An 18092-nucleotide genomic window follows, 5' to 3' on the forward strand; every position below is an offset into this window, starting at 1 on the left:
GTACAGTATGGATGCAGTTTATCTGAAGATGCAACATACTATGAATCACTGACACATTTAGATGTCAGGAGGATCCTATCAGCATGTCAGTCCCTGAATAACGTAAGGTTGTATCCCCCAGACCAGGCAGTACCCCACAGAAATGACAGTAATTGGGAAGCAATGTATGTGTGCGTTGTGCTCGTGCATGGTGTTGTGTCCTTTGTTCCCATAGATACCTTCCGTGCGCTACTACGTAGTGCTGACGCTGTAGTTGAGTTCACGCGAGGAAGAATGAGATCTCAGATCTCCCAGCTCGTGTGCGCGACAGAGAGACAAGGAAGATGGCGACGCAGGAGAGCGAAGCAACTGAAGCCACCGTGAGCAACGGCGAGGTAAAATGAATGATGCTGTGTAAACGTTCGTTCGTCGTAAAATAATGACACGGGATGTACCGTTAGTTCGCGGGCGAAGTGGGGAAGTGCTGTCGTTTAAACGTTATAACGCGGCTCATCAGACCTGTGTCGGTGACGTTGTCAATGCCGGTTGGTTTTTAAAACGACCCCCTCCTGCTGTTCACTCACGATGAGTCTGGGAACGTTAGCCAAGCTAGCTGCTGTCTGCTGCTCTCACATTTTTAACACCACGTCTTATTTCATAACGGGACAAGGCCAGAGATGTGACAAGCTAACAATGTACCTACCCATAGGTTATTGTCTAACACAGCTAACTGCTGCATTGCAACTGTCAGTTGTGAAAGACTGGCTTGCTATCAGCCCATCTCACATTATTATACGGCCTAAACAGCGCAGGTTGACATGTCTCCTCTCTGTATTAAAGTCATCTGACATGACTTGTGATTACTTGTCATTACCGCTTATATAGCCTACTGTATATTCATGCGAAGAATTCAGTTAAGAGAGAAAAATTAGTATTTCTCTTGCGTAATTACCCCGTGAGTGAGTGTCACTTGATTTACTTGTCAGTTCCTGATGAATGGGTAGCTTCATTTCACGTGACTTGTAGGCCTATCAGTTTTGATTTGGGGTCATTTTGTTTGTTGTGCCCCAAGTATACTACTAATAATGATACTTCCTTAATCTAATTGATGTTGTTAACACACACACACACACACACACACACACACACACACACACACACACACACACACACACAAGCAGAGGTTATTCACGTTATTCCTGGCCCCGCCCCCGGCTTCCTGTTCATATCCTGAATGAGGCGGAGTCTGAAAAAGCTGGCCTGAAAAACATCATTTGGTTTCCTGTTGTCCTTGCATTAAAGTGTCAGTAGTTGGCGCTCTGGGCTCTGAATGTACCTGTGGTGCCATGTCTGCTTATAATAAGCAATTTGTGTCTCTAAAGAAATGGTATAGTTGCTTATTGGGCTTACTTTCTAATATTTTTTAAACCAGTGGTTCCCAAATCTTTTCATATCAAGGACCCCAGATTAACATATTTGTCCAGTCGCAGACCCCCATCTGAAAATATGTGGTGCCAGGGACCTCCACACAGATTTATTTTTTTCCCCCTCAATATTTTTTAAATAGAAAATATACAAGCTCACAATGTGTCGCAATGTGACACATTGTGAGCTTGCTGATCTGCTCTTTTCAATTGTAAATGTAAAGTAGTATAGCCTAGTTGCTTCTGTTGGGCTTATTTCTTTGGCAAAATCTGGCAACAGACAATTCTGTGTCACTTCCTTACTTGGGAGGAAGTGAAAAGATGTTTTTTGAAGCAGCACACAGAGAAAAACTCTGTAGCGCCCTCTGTAAAAGAAAATGGCAGCATCCATAGAGAGGGCCAGGAATATGGTGAATATATATGCATACGTACAGGCAGAGGTTGGCAATTAAGTTAGGCCTCAATACAATTGTATTCTAAGCCATAAGAATGGGCCAGAATGCAATCAATGGCTAATGCATTCAATGGCTAATTTAGGATTTGGAACAATAATAACCATATATTCTTATAAAAGCTAATAAATAAAGATGTGTGTGGTGTAACTACTGATAGAAATGCGTGCAGAATCAAATGTATAGGTGCATACAGAAATGCTTGTGGAATCTTTTTGTGCAGGAAAAACAATGTATAATTGTTTTTAAGACATGTGAAACCTTTTTTTTTTCATCCTAAAGTTGACTGTAAAAGCAGAACATTCAAAGAAGGGAACTAGAACTATGCATTCATCCTACTTGGTTTCATCAATGCAAAGCCATTTTGTCCATATTCTTTATTCTACCGGTATCTATCTTTCAATACTTTGCTAAGCCAGATGTTATAGCTATGACTATAAAGATAACTATATTGTTCACCATTGTGTGTGTGTGTGTGTGTGTGTGTGTGTGTGTGTGTGTGTGTGTGTGTGTGTGCGTGTGCGTGCGGCGTGCGCGCCATTCACTTGACTCTAGAGCGATTTTTAAAACGACTTTTTATAGTTCTAGCTCTAGTGCTCAGTGTGAATGGCCTTTACCAGTTACCATACAGTATATATAGGTTGGGGGATAGTTTAATGAATCATGGGGTTAGTTTTCTTGCTTCCCACTGCTGTTGAATCTAGGCTAACTAACAAGATTTGGTGGTCATTCCACCACTTTCTGTTTTACTCTTGATTTTTAGTTTTCTAGTTATGGGTGGTAAAGAAAATATTGGAGGCTGTTAATCTGTTAAAATGCAGCAAGGCCAATATCAACTCCCCCGTGTGGCTGTGTGCCCAGGCTGCCCACTGCCCAACCACCCCCAGTGGTTGGGCATGGAGTCTCTTGACTGCAACCTGAATCTGTTGATTGCGACCATGGTTAATTGTTAATCTAGTGTGTGGCCTACCACACAAGCACATAACTTGTCTCTATAGGTCTGTTTCTGTCATTGTTATTAGGTCAATTCCGCAATACCTTCTGTATGTACATTAAAACATCTTTTTATTATTTCTAAATTAAATGTGTACAGTATGTCACTCACCACAAAAAGGCATGGCACCATTTTATTGTCCTAAGTTTTAATAATGTTGGTGCTAGACAGCGCAATATCTTATGTCGGGCCTTCAAAATTCCCAATTCAGGATATAAATGTCTTGTCCTCTAGGCTTATCTGTCACCTAATAATTACTTGCTGCTTCTTGCCTGTAGAGGTGAAGCATGGGTTGAGGGGGAGATGGGATGTTTAGATAAGGGAGACTCATGACTTGGCATGTGCGTTTCTATTGTGTCACTTGTGCCACATAGAATGTGGCCTAGCTGGGGGGTTTTCAAGTAGGCTTTTACTGTGTGCTTTGGCTGCAAAATGTTACTTGATTAAGGAATTTGTCTAGTTCAAAAGGTTAAGATCTGAAAGTCAAGTAAGTTAATATTTTTTTCTCATTAACTCTATGGCAGACACTGAAATATATGGTAGCTTTTGTGAGGGTTGTTTTTGAATTTCTGTGCAATAGCAAAACACTGAAGGAAAGCTATTATTGCGACCGTATTATGTGAACGGTCACAGCTTGTCCGTATGTATCTCTGTCTATAACACTTGACACTGTGGTTCTATGGGTTGTCCCTCTGACATCATGCTCTGACGTCACTGTGATGTCAGGGGAACCACTCTTAACAGCATGGGTTTGCCGCTCTGACATCACGTTCTGTCTTCACTGTGATGTCACAGAATCCCCTTTATGCCCATATATGGAGTTCCCCGATGTCATCAATATTAAGCCCATATCTAACAGGACTTCATATGGGAATGCCACATCGGCCACATACCACACTAAGGGATCTCCATGTTTGGGCATAAAAGGGTATGATGTCAGATGTCATAGACATGATAGGACTTTCATAACGAATAACTGAGTAAGCATGTTTGGGCTCTCACAGCATATCTCTATATACAGTACATGGAACTCCATAATTGGTACCAGGCGTCTCCATATATGGCTAACGGGTCCGATAGACATCACTGGCCAGATGGCCAAGAATTGGCGTGACCTTGCCCTTTAGGGCCAGCAGAGCGCGCAGGTACTGTGTTCGGCTGCGTATGTAGGTAGGTAGCTGTGTGTGTGTAAACCCGTAGCCCAATCAGGGACAGCCAATGAGGGACCAGCAGTCCTGGTAATGCCAGTGGTGATGTCACTGGCATCGCCAGTGGTGATGCTAGCGTTGAGCGCACCTCATGGTGTGCTCTGCTGGCATACAAGTAGGCATTCCATTAGACTGGCTTGGCCAGACTATATACTAATGCAGCTAACTAACTGCAGTATTTAGGCCATGGCTACACGGAGCTGGATTTTTCATATATCCAGGTTTTTCAGATATCCACATAGAAAAATATCTAGGTCCACACGGAGCTGGATATTTCATATATCCCGGTTTTTCAGATATCCACATTTTAGAAAAATATCTAGGTCCACACGGCAAAGATATCTAGGTCTAACAAGCACACACACAGTAAAGTCTTCAGAGATATCCGGGTTCCCTGTCTACACGGATCCAGTGAATCGGATATTTTTCAATGTCTTCACTTATTTATCCGGTTTAAAAAATATCCAGCTTCGCGGCCGAAATATCCAGCTTCATGTGGCTGCAAGCCCCAACAGCACAAAATGTCTAGCTTCAGAAATATCCAGCTCTGTGTAGCCGGCACCTTAGATATATACATCCCCACCTTGTTTTAACATGGGTGGATTGTTTAGCTGTGCGTTCCATGGCCTACTTGTGCACAAAACGCAAGTTGGCACCTCGACAGAGTGCAGTTCTAGTTATTACTATTATCTACAGTTATAACACACCCAACTGGTCTTTTTCAACTCGTGCTGTCAATTATTGTGAACTACAATGTTGTACACATTGTCAGGTCCCTTGATAGCCCCCTTATCAAAGGTGATGTGCAGGGGTTGACACTATGGTCTCAGAGGCACTTGGACATAACTCAATATTTGATATTCTCACATTTATGCTAAATGTCTCGATAGCACGTTATTTTAAATTCCACAGATATATGGTGTTTATAGTGAACTAAAGGCAGTTGCTTCCCCACTCAAACACACTTGCCCGTCAGACAACCTGAAAGCAAACTCCACCTGCCTGAACATTTTATTTACTTGCTACAGGCAAGCAGGCAACCGTTAGTGTCAACCCTGGGTGTCCTCCCATTATGTCCCATATAAGTGTTGTCATTCATTGAAGTTTCAACATTTCCCCTTAGTCGTTCAGGCTTTTATCAGGATCTCTAGACTTCTTGTGACATGCTTATGCTCTCGATCAATATTTTCCATTCTTCATAGTTTCATTGCATTAGATGCCATGCTTAATTGCTCAAGTGCTGAAAAAATCATTAGCATTTTGCCTGGTCAAGTATAACTAGGGTTTTGTGTGTGTTTGTGTGCACGCGAGTGTAGGTAAGCCTAAATGGAACTGCTGCAGCGGCAGATGGCCAAGCTGTGCAGACAGCTGAAAACACACAGGATCCTCAACAACAGCAGCAGCAACCACCTAATGCATGGCAGGTCATCAAAGGTGTCCTCTTCAGGTGGGTTTGTCTTTAAATGTACTATTTACACACACACACACACACACACACACACACACACACACACACACACACACACACACACACACACACACACAGAAAGACACTTTGAAAAAGCACATGTCTGTGTTATCAGTGCATCTAGAACAAGGCATGATTTCAAAAGTAAGGAAAACAGTTCATGGCACAGGTCCATTTAGCATAATAAAGTGTCCAAGGTGCAAAAAAGGGGAATGGGCCTATCGAGCCCTACCCCTGGCAACACTACAGTACACTACTACACTAGCTTAAAGTACCATGCATAGTAGTACTTAAGGACCGCAGGAATACACAAGAAACGGAGGGGGAGAGTAATTTAATCCGGTCTCTCCGTAGCTCCGGACGTAATTGTCTCTCTCCGTAACCTTACGGACAACACTCAACCTGACGGACTAAAACCGATAAAAACGTACGTACACATGAACTACCCGTGGCGAACTTGTGTCAACCGTGGGGGCAGTAGAGGGAGAAATGTTTCGTCTTTCTTTCTTGTATCCATTTCGTATAAGAGGAAGTAAAAAAAACAAACAAAAAAAATCACAAGTACACGCTGAACAGTGAACAGGCCAGGACGCAGACCCGCATGTCAGCCCAACAAAAATATTTTATTTGACAAATTGTTGTTTCATTTGTGTTCTGATATTAAGTGGGGGGGGGGGGGGTGTGTGTGTGTTGTGTGCGCCTACTGTTGCTTTGTGTTAGTGAAGTGTCGTTCATGAGTGATTCGTTCTAAGACCGAAATCACAAGAAATAATGATGAACGATTTATTCCTTTCCTTAAAACTTTTACTTTCACGCTTTCACTCCTCCCTCCCCTCCCCTCGACCCCTCCGCCTCCCCGAGTCGACGCGACGCACACAGAACGTGTCTCAGAACACGTCTCAGAACACACGCCCTTTCTTCTCAGTGGTGCAGCGTGTAACCAATAGAGTCTGTTAGAATTGTTTTTGTAACCTACCATGGAATTATTTTCTGAATGGGTGACCACCAGACTATATACTCACACAGTTAACGCCAAACTATTAGCAGACCGTTCTTGATGGTGCCAGACAAGAAAAGAAAAAGAAAAATCAACAATGAAGTCCATATTAAATAAGGGTTAAACTTGGAAATGCTTTGATTCAAGCTAAAGAGAAAAGGGGATACAAGAGGTCCTTTGTGCCTTGTGCAGTTGACTTGCTAGACATAACTACATGAGCAGTAGAGCTGCATCAAACATTATGTGATTGTGGTGCTTTGTTTAGAATATATCTGCTATGCTTCAAGATTTTCTGTGGTTGCCAATAAAGTTGATGATAATAATACATATTTACATACAGTTGTGCATCACTCTTCTCAGCTTGCATCACAATCTGCAGATCTTATCTTTCTTTATTGTTTATGCGCTTTGTAATTTAAATTTGTTTTGGGGTGATATTCTTATATATATATATATATATATATATATATATATATATATATTAACCTGTCACAACAAAGATTTGTCTTTGTTGTACTATGGAGTATAAATTAGGCTTTGGCTACTAATATTACTGTCACTGGCAGTCTATTTCTGTTTTGTTTTAGCAAGCGTATGGCCATTTGCACAACTTGATGTTGCCTAACAAAGCTGTAATCAGCTTTAGTTAAAGTTGAACGAAGATGTGAGTGATGGTAGTCAGAGGTGTTCTACCGTGTTACCCTATATACGTAGTATTACGTGCAGAATGTTTTGAAAAAAGCATAGCCCTCTTCTAACTATTTAATCGGTTGAAAACGGATGGCGTATGGCGCATTACTGTAAGAAATGTATTGTGTGACTTTCAAGTGTGAGGGGGAAATGCAGTAAGCTGTTTACTTATGTCTTTCTTCCAGGATTGTGTTGCTTGGGCTATTATGGCTACAGTATTACATTGGGGATGGCACATTAATTGGTACCAAGAGAGGTATTAGCTAGTTAGACAGGCAATATGGCTTGGTCCCATGAAAGCTGAAGGATGAATGAGAGAATTTCACAAGATTGCAGCACACTCTTGAGTCATGTTGAATGAATATATAGATGACAAAAACAATTGGACACAGCCAATTAATCTTTTTGCTCTTTAGAATGCATAATGTATCAATCAACCTTTGGGATAATAAATGAGTAGTCAATTAATCCACAACAGCAGCATTTAATTTCGGTATTCTCTTCAATTGCTGTAAACAAAAAGAAAAAAAGTTTACTTTGTGAAAATATGAAGATAATTTCGGTATTCTCTTCAATTGCTGTAAACAAAAAGAAAAAGGTTTACTTTGTGAAAATATGAAGAGAATTGCACTGTGTTGTGATATATGAAGAGATGGACTGATGTGTCTGTGTATATAGTTAAGTGAATGTTTCACAAAAAAGGATGTTGTCACTCATCTTATTATGGCCTCATGGTGTATCGTTGATTTCTAATAACAAGCATAACAAGCTTTCGGTTTTACTGATTGAATTTAGACAAGCTGCATACAGGTTGATTAGATTATGCTCCTCCTGCTATCACTCATTCTTATCATTGAGATCTCAATGATAAGTTGTTTTACCAATGTTTTACCATTTACATAGGAATTTGATTTTCAAATCATCAAATAAGTCATCCATGTCCCACATTATGTGCTAATTTTCCAGTATTATCCTCACATATTTTGATTGTTCTTTCTCCAGAATCTTCATCATCTGGGCGATCAGTAGCTGGTTCCGTAGAGGTTCATCCCCGCCAGACCCCACCACCCCGGCAGGGGCCCCAAGGTTACCCAGCCGGAACCTTTTCCCCAAAGACACCCTCATGGTACTTCAGCTTCTTGTCTCAATATAAGCCACTTTACTCATTTAATTGCATGACCAAAGATATCTGTCTTTCAATTAATGCACCACATAAGATAAGCCACAAGGGTTGTATAGGAAAAAGGTACAGTTTCATGACGGTACAGTTCTGGTACATGGTCAACTAAAAGGTTTTTTCTTTATGTATCTCATATAGTAAGTAGCACAGTGTCTCCAGAAATGTCTTTCACCTTTCTGTCCCCTGGCTTTATTTGTCTTTGTCTTTATCTTATTTTTTTCTGTTTCCTCTCTGCTTGCCTGTGCCTAATCTATCATAAACCGGTTTATTTTCCCCCAGGACCTGTATATCTATATCTCCCAGGATGAGGTCTTTTCTGACTTCAACAACACTGAGGCCCTGTTCTGGTTCCACAGAGACCTGGTCTATGGAGACTGGAACACGGGGGAGAATGGGGATGGCTGCTATGAGCAGTACAAGGAGATGGACATCCCAGAGGTAGGACATTCTCAGAGCATTGCGGAGTTGCCACTTTGTTTGGAGAAGCCGGAGGAGTGAAAAGAGAGGGTAGTCTATAGACATGAGGGATGGAGGTCTGACTGTGACCTCTGTTTTGATCTAGCTAGAGATCCAAGCATTGAGTGTAATTTGTCTCTCTCAAATTTGTGGCCAGTAAGGAGAATCTGGGTTTTTCCTTCAATAAGTTTTAAAAAGTTATTGCACATCCAAAGATGAATGTCATTGAGACAAGAAGGGGTGCGGGGGGGGGGGGGGGGGACAGTGCAACTGTATCATCTGCATAGTGATAGTTGACATTATGCTGTCTGATGTGACCAAGTGGTAAAATGAACCTAATGAGAAGAGGATGGTCCTAAATGCTTCCTTGGAGAATCCCATACTCTGTCTCAACTGGATCTGATACAAGATCAACTATGGAGACAAAAAACTGTCTTTCGGCTAGGTATGATCAGAACCAGTTTAGGACACTACCATAGAGACCTACCCATTTCTCAAGTCTGTCAATTAAAATACAGTGTTGAATGCAGCAATCGGATCAGGATGAGGACACTTTATTATAACATATTATACTCTATTGAAATGGAATGCTCTGTAAAATCTTAAATTCAGACTTAAAACTTCTGGCTGAAATGGGCAAAGTGACCCTTTTAATGTATATATTTTATGATTAATTGCTTACTTGTACTTTACAGACTGTGCAGCACAATGGTTCCCTTTACATACATGTCTACTTCACTAAAAGTGGATTCCACCCAGACCCGAAACGCAAGGGGCTGTATCGTAGACTGGCAACAGTCCATGCAACAAGAAGTAAGTCATTTTAACAGGGCAGCAGACCTACAACCAAGTATAACATGGAATTATTGTAATATTGACCTATGGTCCTTAACCTTTTCAGTGCTGAATAAATACAAGAGAAGAAAGTTTATGAAGACCAAGAATCTACTCACAGGAGAGACAGAAGCAGATCCCGAAGTGATCAAGGTTTGCTCTTTTTATACAGGATGTTTTAATAAACAGATGCAATTTGGTTCAAGTTAAATATTTTAGACTTTACTGCAGAAATGTTGACTCTGCCAAAGGGTATAGCTACGCTGTGACTTTAAAACTTCTGTAATCCACTTTGGCACTATTGACATGGCTATGAAGTGCATTTCTGGCAGCTGCTATATCAGTAATGGCTTCCTTACATAGAAGCTTATCTCCAGCTTAACTTGTCTCAAGGGATGTTGCAGCTGAATGATGAATTATCTACTCAATTGTGTCCTTACAGCGGGCAGAGAGCCATGGTCCTGTAGAGATCATCTCTCACTGGCACCCCAACCTCACCATCAACATGGTGGATGACCATACAGCCTGGGTGAAGGGCTCGGTCCCCCCACCACTTGACCAGCGTATGTTCCCCTACTTAGCTTTTTGTCATGAGATATCTATTAACATACTGATGATTGCAAAATAGTTCTATACATACTTGCCCATTGCCATATTCTAACCCTTCGCACAATTTGTACAAAGTTGTGTATAATCTTTATATTTCTACATTGTTTTCTCCTAGATGTTAAGTTTGAGGCTGTGAGTGGGGACTACTACCCCATTGTGTATTTCAATGACTACTGGAACCTCCAGAAGGACCACTATCCTATCAATGACACTCTGCAGACATTGCCACTGCGCCTCTCCTACTGCCCGCTGTCCCTGTGGCGCTGGCAGCTGTATGCCGCCCAGAATGCCCGCTCGCCATGGAATTTCTTACCCGAAGACACCTATGAGCAGTCAGATGAGGACCAGGACTCTGTCAAAGTGAGTAGCAAAGGGTGTCAATCTGTAAAGATCATGGAACCTATTTTCATCCATGCCATACCCCTTATCCCTAAACGTCTTTGCCTTTTGTATTATTTAGAAAAACATTTTTAAATAGTTCAAATAGCTCATCTAGAAGCTCACAATGTGTCTATGTAGATTGGCCATTTGAAGCATTTTAAAACATTTTTTTCAAAATGGGGAAAGGCAAAGAGATTTAGGGGTAAGGCATGGACAGAAATAGGGCCCCATGTTTAAAACCTCAGCCACATGGTTGTTGCCTTTGAGACCTTTGCTGAAGAAATCTCTTTTTTGAAGGTGGCCCTTTTGGAAACCAACCCCTACCTCTTGGGACTGACAATTGTTGTCTCCATCGTACACAGTATCTTTGAGTTCCTGGCCTTCAAAAACGGTACGGTCATTCAAGAGTTAGTAAAACTTTGCCCATTTCAGCCAGAAGTTTTAAGTCAGATTTACATGTCTGACTACCTCCTATAGCATTAATATGCCCTCAGTTGCTCACTTCCTTTATCCTGCTTCACTCACCCCTCAGATATCCAGTTCTGGAACAGCCGTCAATCTCTGGAAGGTCTGTCAGTACGCTCTATCGTCTTCGGTGTTTTCCAGTCCCTGGTGGTGTTGCTCTACATACTCGACAACGAGACCAACTTTGTTGTCCAGGTCAGCGTCTTCATCGGCCTCCTCATCGACTTCTGGAAGATTACCAAGGTCATGGATGTCAAGGTATGTCACAGGTTTAACGCGCAAGGACACTTTGATAGAGGTTTGGGTTGTGCAGTTAACCTTGTCATGAATGGACCGGTCGTATCCATCTTTTTGTTAATCTGATCCATATTGGAGCCACTTGTGTATTACGAGATCCACATGATTTGATTTTCATGAACTGACGTTTTTGAGGAATGTACAGATCTAAAAAAATATAATAATATTGTATAAAAGTAAATTTCCTTCTGTAGTATAATTAAATGCTTACAACTTTCATATATTCTAGTTTAATTGTGCATGCAAATGTGAAATATTCAAAACCTGGCATACAGCTCTTGAAAATCAAAAATCCATCTCTCAAAATATTAGAATATTACACGCGACCACTCAAAAGAAAGACTTATAATACAGAAATGTCAAACTTCTGAAGCTTATATTAATTTATGCACTCAGTACTTGGTCTGGAATACTTTTGAACAAATCTACTCATCAATGGGGCGTGGCACTTACATGGTCCGCCTGTGGTACTGCTTGAGGTGTTATGGAAGCCCAGGTTTGCTTTGATAGAGGCCTTAAGCTCATCTGTGTGGTTGAGTCTGGTGTCTCATCTTCCTCTGGACAACAACACAGATTCTCTGTGGGGGTCAGGCCAGTCGGCTGGTCAGTTAAGCCCAGTAATACCATGGTCAGTACACCAGTTACTAGTAGTTTTGGCTCTGTGGGCAGGTGCCAAGTGCTTCTGGCTAAAGAAAATCAACATCTCCATAAAGCTTGTGAACCTATGGAAGCTCTAAAATCTAAAATCCCTGAGATGGCTGTGTTGACTCTGAACTTGATAAAACACAGTGTTGAGCAAATTTCTTTTAGATGGATCTGTAAACCTCACTCGCTGAACTATAAATGCAAAACTTCTTCTGCCAGCAATTACATTTTTACAGCTGTGTTTGTATGAAACTGTATCCAGGAAATGCATCCTTAGCTGGTAGTTTCAGTTCCTGTGGCTATATACTGTTATACTGGTAATATAAAATAATTCTTTTCAGATGCATTTGTACAGTCCTATTTTACATTTAACACAACTGTGTATTGTCTGTTAACAAACCTGTCATTGCTGTCTCTTTCCCAGTTGGACAGAGAGAACAAAATCGCTGGCATACTCCCACGACTGGTATTCAAAGACAAGTCCACGTATGTTCAGTCCTCAACTAAAATCTATGATGACGTAAGTGCAACATTTCTATACCTTTTAAACTATCATTGTACAGTTGCTTTCAGAGTAAAAATTTAATTTTAATTAACTGAAACTCTGTAATGCCACTCAAAGAATTTGCCACACAAAAAAAACAATGTTCCACAAAGTGTTGCATTGACATAGCATACTGCTGTCGTAAAAATAAAAGACGAATGTCTTGCTTGTATGCAAACAAATGATTTGATAACTGAAAAGACGATGTAGTGAGCAAGCACTTGCACCTGAGATGAGATGCCCATGCAAATATTAAACAGAGTTGATGCTTTCCTTTTGACTTAAGATTTCATTTTTCAATTCCAAAAAGTTAATCATGTTTATTAGATGATAATGGAAATGTCTGTCTCTCCTCTTCCTTTCTTTGTGTTCAGATGGCCTTCAGGTACCTGTCATGGTTGCTGTATCCTCTGTTTGGCTGCTATGCGATCTACAGTTTACTTTATGTAGAGCACAAAGGCTGGTACTCATGGGTACTCGGTATGCTCTATGGATTCTTGTTAACATTTGGTAAGTTATTCTAGACAGAACTATTTCTCTGATGCCCTGTTACTTTATTTCATATGGTAATTTTCCATGCTGGTCCTTTCCTCCTCTTTTCCTAGTACAGTATGTACAAGCTGTTAACTTATAGGGCAACTTTTATCCAAATCCTATCATTCTATTGTGAGGACATATGAAAATCACTTTCCTGTGTCTGCAGTGTGTCAAGAGCTCACTCGGGCACTGGAAAATCCCTTCTAGCCTACCTACCTACCATTTGTGTGCATATCTTCAATGGAACACTGGGATTCAGGTTGAAAGTGATGTTGCCCTTCAATCTCCTTTTATTTATTGTAACACTGTTTCCTGTCTAGTCAGCTTTGGCCCTGCCCATCCATCATTGGTTTTACTCAAATCTGTATTGAGGGGCATAATGTATGCAGACATGTCCCCTGTACTTTGTCAGAAGGCAGTATTGCCCCCCCACTGCCACTACACACCTGCAGCTATGTTGTTTCTTCTGCCTTTTTTGCCTTCTGACAGTGGTGCACACATTATACCGGTAATGATAACCTAATGTTTTTTTACGGTGTAGCTCTGTAGGAGTCTGGCTGCTTATTGTCCATCTCTCTTATGAGCTAATATCGCAAACCGCTGGTATAATTAGCGCCACATTTCTTGTAAATATTTAACTTTCATTTATAATGGAAGTCAATGGGTCTCTGACCAGGGTGAAACTACAAATACTGAGTCATGTGTCATAGATATCATGTCAAAGATCTGTCACAGGCTGGCCACATGAAGGCTGAGATCCAAATTGGAGCCACACCATTCCATGTAGATTCCTACTGTAGATCCACACGATGAGATTTTTCTTGCGCTAGATCATTTCCATCAAGGATAACATGAATGCAGCAATTTTACTTTACCAAAATGAAGTAGCAGGAGCGGGACTCATTATTAATATGGTGACAGAATCTGCTTTGTTTGCATTTGTATGTGCTAAATGTGTGATATGATAAACAATATTTGCACTTGCATCACAACCAGGTAGCTACACACTTTATACAACCCAGGGTTCAACCAAAGTTCAACATAGCTTTTAAGCGTTAAGGATAAACTAGCAGACACAATTGGTTGTTTATTTACTTTCCCCATACAGGTGTTCTCAAGCCAGTCCTTAATTTGATCTACTGATAGATCAGTAGATCAAATAGATTTAATATCTACCTAAAATACCATTGCCCCTAAATGTTTTTCCACTTGGGTGGACTGAATATAAACAATGCTAAGTTGCGTACTTAAAAGGTTGTGGAACTTAAGTTCCCAGACTTCCCACAGCCTTGCAGCTGTAACCTGCATGCATTCAGATTTCAACATAGACATCAAAATGATGCAGTCCCTCTCGTCTGTACTGCCTGATCTACAGCTCATTATCACCTGAGAGATGACTTAATTTCTTTCTTACTCTTTCTTCAGGTTTCATTACAATGACGCCACAGCTGTTCATCAACTACAAGATGAAGTCTGTGGCTCACCTCCCATGGAGGATGCTCACCTACAAGGCACTCAACACTTTCATCGATGACCTGTTTGCCTTTGTCATCAAGATGCCCATGATGTACAGGATAGGATGCCTCAGAGATGGTAAATCAATCAAGCTTTATTTGTATATAAACAAAACAAAACGTTCTGAAATGTGTATTTGATAGATCATTCTCCTGTAACAATTCTCCTTGGAAATAACTTTTGAAAAGCTTGTTCATTTTCCTTTTAAATGGTGACCCCCCCCCCCCACAAGAATCATTAATTTGTGTCATGAGCAGCTCAGCTGAGTATGTGGGTTGCGCCCATGAAAAATCTTCTCTGCCGATGCCAAACAGCTCATTCTGATGTTTATGAACTTGACCAGGTAGGGTACATGGAATACTCCATGTACCCTAACATACTTCCTGGCCATTAACTCATTTAGTGCCACCCCTTTCACCACTAGAGGGCGCCCAGTGGCCATAGAAAATCCCATAGAGATATGCTGGTATATGCAGAAGCCCTGCAGCCATGACTTGCCTGAACACTTTCCTTTGTGCATGTACAGGAAGAGGATGAAGTTAGCTTGAAGTTAGCTATTGGCTACCAAGCATTTTAGAAGCCTTATTTTCGTCAACTTAGCCATGATTAAACCTTGCACACCTCATGCATGGGAAAAAAACAGAGAAGAATGAGCTCTAAAAAATCCAATGCAATCCTGGATTGCATTGGAGTGGATTTGTGCAGTTTGTTCACAGCTTTCAAACAAAAAAATCCGATTGGAAATCCGTTCAGGCATTCTTGAGATAATCGCCATTGTGTTTTACATGTTATGTAAACAAACATGGCTGCCCTGTATGTTAGATGGGGTTGTATGGGGGTGGAACATGCAAAATCGCGATTGAAATCATGTTCACCAGATTTGATGGGGTCCTAAAAAAAAAATAAAAAAAAATTGTTTTTTCTTTTTTTTTTTTTTTAAAGCCGAACTTGTTCGGGATCGGCACTCTGCGATACGATAATAAAGCCGAACTAGTTCGGGATTGGCACTCAATGAGTTAAGGGTCCGTTCCACTAATCTTATCCAAGGGACAGGCCTTCATTTTCAAGTCCCTCTGTTTGTATGAAGGGTTTTGCCAGAGAGGGGACAATGGAACAGCCCAGGAGGTCCTGGGCTCAACGTCTCCCAACAGTACACTGTTTTTTGTTGGAATGTCCTTTTCATGTTTCTCTCTTCATGTGTATCTTTGCCTCAGATGTGGTTTTCTTCGTCTACCTGTACCAGCGTTGGATCTATCGGGTCGATCCCAACCGGGTCAACGAGTTTGGCACTAGCGGAGTAGACCCTTCCAAGGACAAGACAGAGCAGGGAGAGACTGCTGCCACCACTCCTGCAGCCATCACGGAGCAGGGAGAGACTGCTGCCACCACTCCTGCAGCCATCACGGACAAAGCAGAAGAGGAGAAGAAGAATGATTAACAAAGACCATGCCCCTATCTGCCTCCCCTGCCCTCACTCCTGGCGCAAAGAGGACGTGTGGAAGCCAAGCAGGCTTAAACGTCCGTTTTGCCAGGGAAGGGAGTCATTGTTTATCTGCCATGGGCACCGCTACAAAAGAAAATTGTTTCAACTCTCTCTAAATTCTATGTGGGGATCCACAGCAAATCATATTCAATGTAGACTTCATAAATTCTTATTTCGAATCCCCACCCCTACCCTCTCGTTTTGCAGTTCAAGTGAAGTAAAACAAAATGTGATGTACTGTATTCTGTATGATTTTTGAGAGGTCCACAATGTCTCAAAAGAGAGGATGTGAGAGGGATGGGTTGCAGTGCTACTACATATCGCCATATTTTTACATGCAGGGATGAAGGGCGGCCAAGTGCTTTTGTTCTGTCTGTAGATTCCTCGTAATTTTTTCTTCTCATTCCATGTGACCACCGTTTTTCGGGATATCCGGAAACAGGTGAGTAGTGCCAGAGGAAACTGGAAGGGTCTGGAGTCGAGATGGAGGTCTAGGAGAGAGGTAGTGAATTGAAACAAGATGGATGACCCTGTTGAATCACTACCAACACAGTGACTCCTACCCTTAATTTTAAACAAATGGTTGATGTTCCAAACTTGAACAAAAAAACAAACGAAAAAAAAAAACGAAAAAAAAAACAGCCTTGTTGGTATTAATATAAATATTAATATTGTCAATGATGACTTGATTTTCTTTTTCACTCACTGAATCTTTATTTTGTATGTCCTAAAACTGTACAGAATCTCAGCTTGTCGTGTTAATAATACTGATGTCAAACTGTCTAGCAATAGCTGATTTGCAAGTCTTTATTTCTCTTGGACATTGAATTGTTCGACCATTTAAACTTGGACATTTGGTTTTTGAATTGTTCACTTTCATGTGCTAAGCTGGATCAACTTGACAATTACAGCTGAGTCTGAAGGTCAGGTGTGTATTATAGAGGAATTACAGTTTCTCTCGCTTTTATTTTGAGTGCTGTAAATTTCTGCAGTGATGAGGGTTCCATGTTGGTACATATTAATTTGTGAACACTCATGTTTATAGTAAAAGCATAAGTGTAATTTAAAATGTCTTCTCAAGTTCTTTATTTTACGTAATTTGTTAGTCATGCTGATATCAAGGATACAGTTGTTTGCCCATCATGTAACCTGATTCTTGATAACTGGTATTGGAGAGGATGTGGAACTTTGTGCACACAGGCCTTGAATTTGGCTATCAGTATAATATTGACCCTTAAAGACGTGACAGATTCCAAAACTAACTTTTTCATGTCAAGGAACCCTAGAATTATATGAATTTGACTGCGGTCCCCCATCTCAAAATATTGTTCCAGGGACCATGAGAAAGAAAGATTTCAGTTAAAAATGTTTGCTTTAAAAAAATGTATATTCAAAGATTTGCCAATTGTTTTTATGATTTTTCAAAAATGTCTGTTTTTGCAAAGCTAAATTATAAAATAGTGGTAAAATTTTAAAGTGACACGGATGCTTTCTAGGTCTAAATGGGTTAAGGTCGCATACATATGGATTTTTGGGGGAGAGATGAGTGACACGGATATAAATGAGAGAACCAGCTGGTAATGCAACCCTGTAGTGTCAGTGAAAAGAAATGGGTAACAGTGTAGTCACATTTGTATACACTTTAAATTCATATAGCGCAACTGTGCATGTGTGGATTTTTTAAATGTTCATAAATAACTTATTTATTGGTCATTCCTGCAGCCTTCCAAACTAACCTACATTGCTCTCGACTGATTACCGTCCTAGATTATAGATGGGTAATGATTTATCAGTCAAGGTTATCCTGTGCCTCCAAGATGACCCTTAAGCTAATGTGTGATTGTCCCTCTAGTCTACACCAATGCAAACATTAGGCCTATCCCCAAGGGCAGTTGCAAGGAGTTGCATTGGTGTGGACTCATGCAGGACTGGCC

At 40.9% G+C, this 18092-nt stretch overlaps 1 protein-coding gene across 1 annotated transcript; it reads left to right on the forward strand.

Moving 5' to 3' along the window:
* Nucleotides 1-307: 307 nt before the first annotated feature.
* clptm1 (CLPTM1 regulator of GABA type A receptor forward trafficking) lies at nucleotides 308-17558 on the forward strand. Its single transcript, XM_080730944.1, has 14 exons — nucleotides 308-374; nucleotides 5374-5504; nucleotides 8215-8338; nucleotides 8672-8830; nucleotides 9544-9661; nucleotides 9750-9835; nucleotides 10125-10245; nucleotides 10407-10651; nucleotides 10970-11063; nucleotides 11205-11395; nucleotides 12504-12599; nucleotides 12998-13133; nucleotides 14586-14753; nucleotides 15890-17558. Exons 1-14 carry the CDS (start codon nucleotides 324-326, stop codon nucleotides 16111-16113), a joined length of 1944 nt encoding a protein of 647 aa, XP_080587070.1. The 5' UTR covers nucleotides 308-323; the 3' UTR covers nucleotides 16114-17558.
* The last annotated feature ends 534 nt before the right edge of the window (nucleotides 17559-18092 follow it).

Source organism: Nannobrachium achirus, assembly GCF_963921795.1.
Source record: "Nannobrachium achirus genome assembly, chromosome: 8".
In the NCBI taxonomy this organism is placed as follows: domain Eukaryota; kingdom Metazoa; phylum Chordata; class Actinopteri; order Myctophiformes; family Myctophidae; genus Nannobrachium; species Nannobrachium achirus.

Coding starts and splice junctions, on each gene's coding strand:
- clptm1 (XM_080730944.1), top strand. CDS start 324: ATGGCGACGCAGGAGAGCGAAGCAACTGAAGCCACCGTGAGCAACGGC. Junction 10,246..10,406: donor CCCCCCACCACTTGACCAGC/GTATGTTCCCCT, acceptor GTTTTCTCCTAG/ATGTTAAGTTTGAGGCTGTG. Junction 11,064..11,204: donor GTTCCTGGCCTTCAAAAACG/GTACGGTCATTC, acceptor CTCACCCCTCAG/ATATCCAGTTCTGGAACAGC.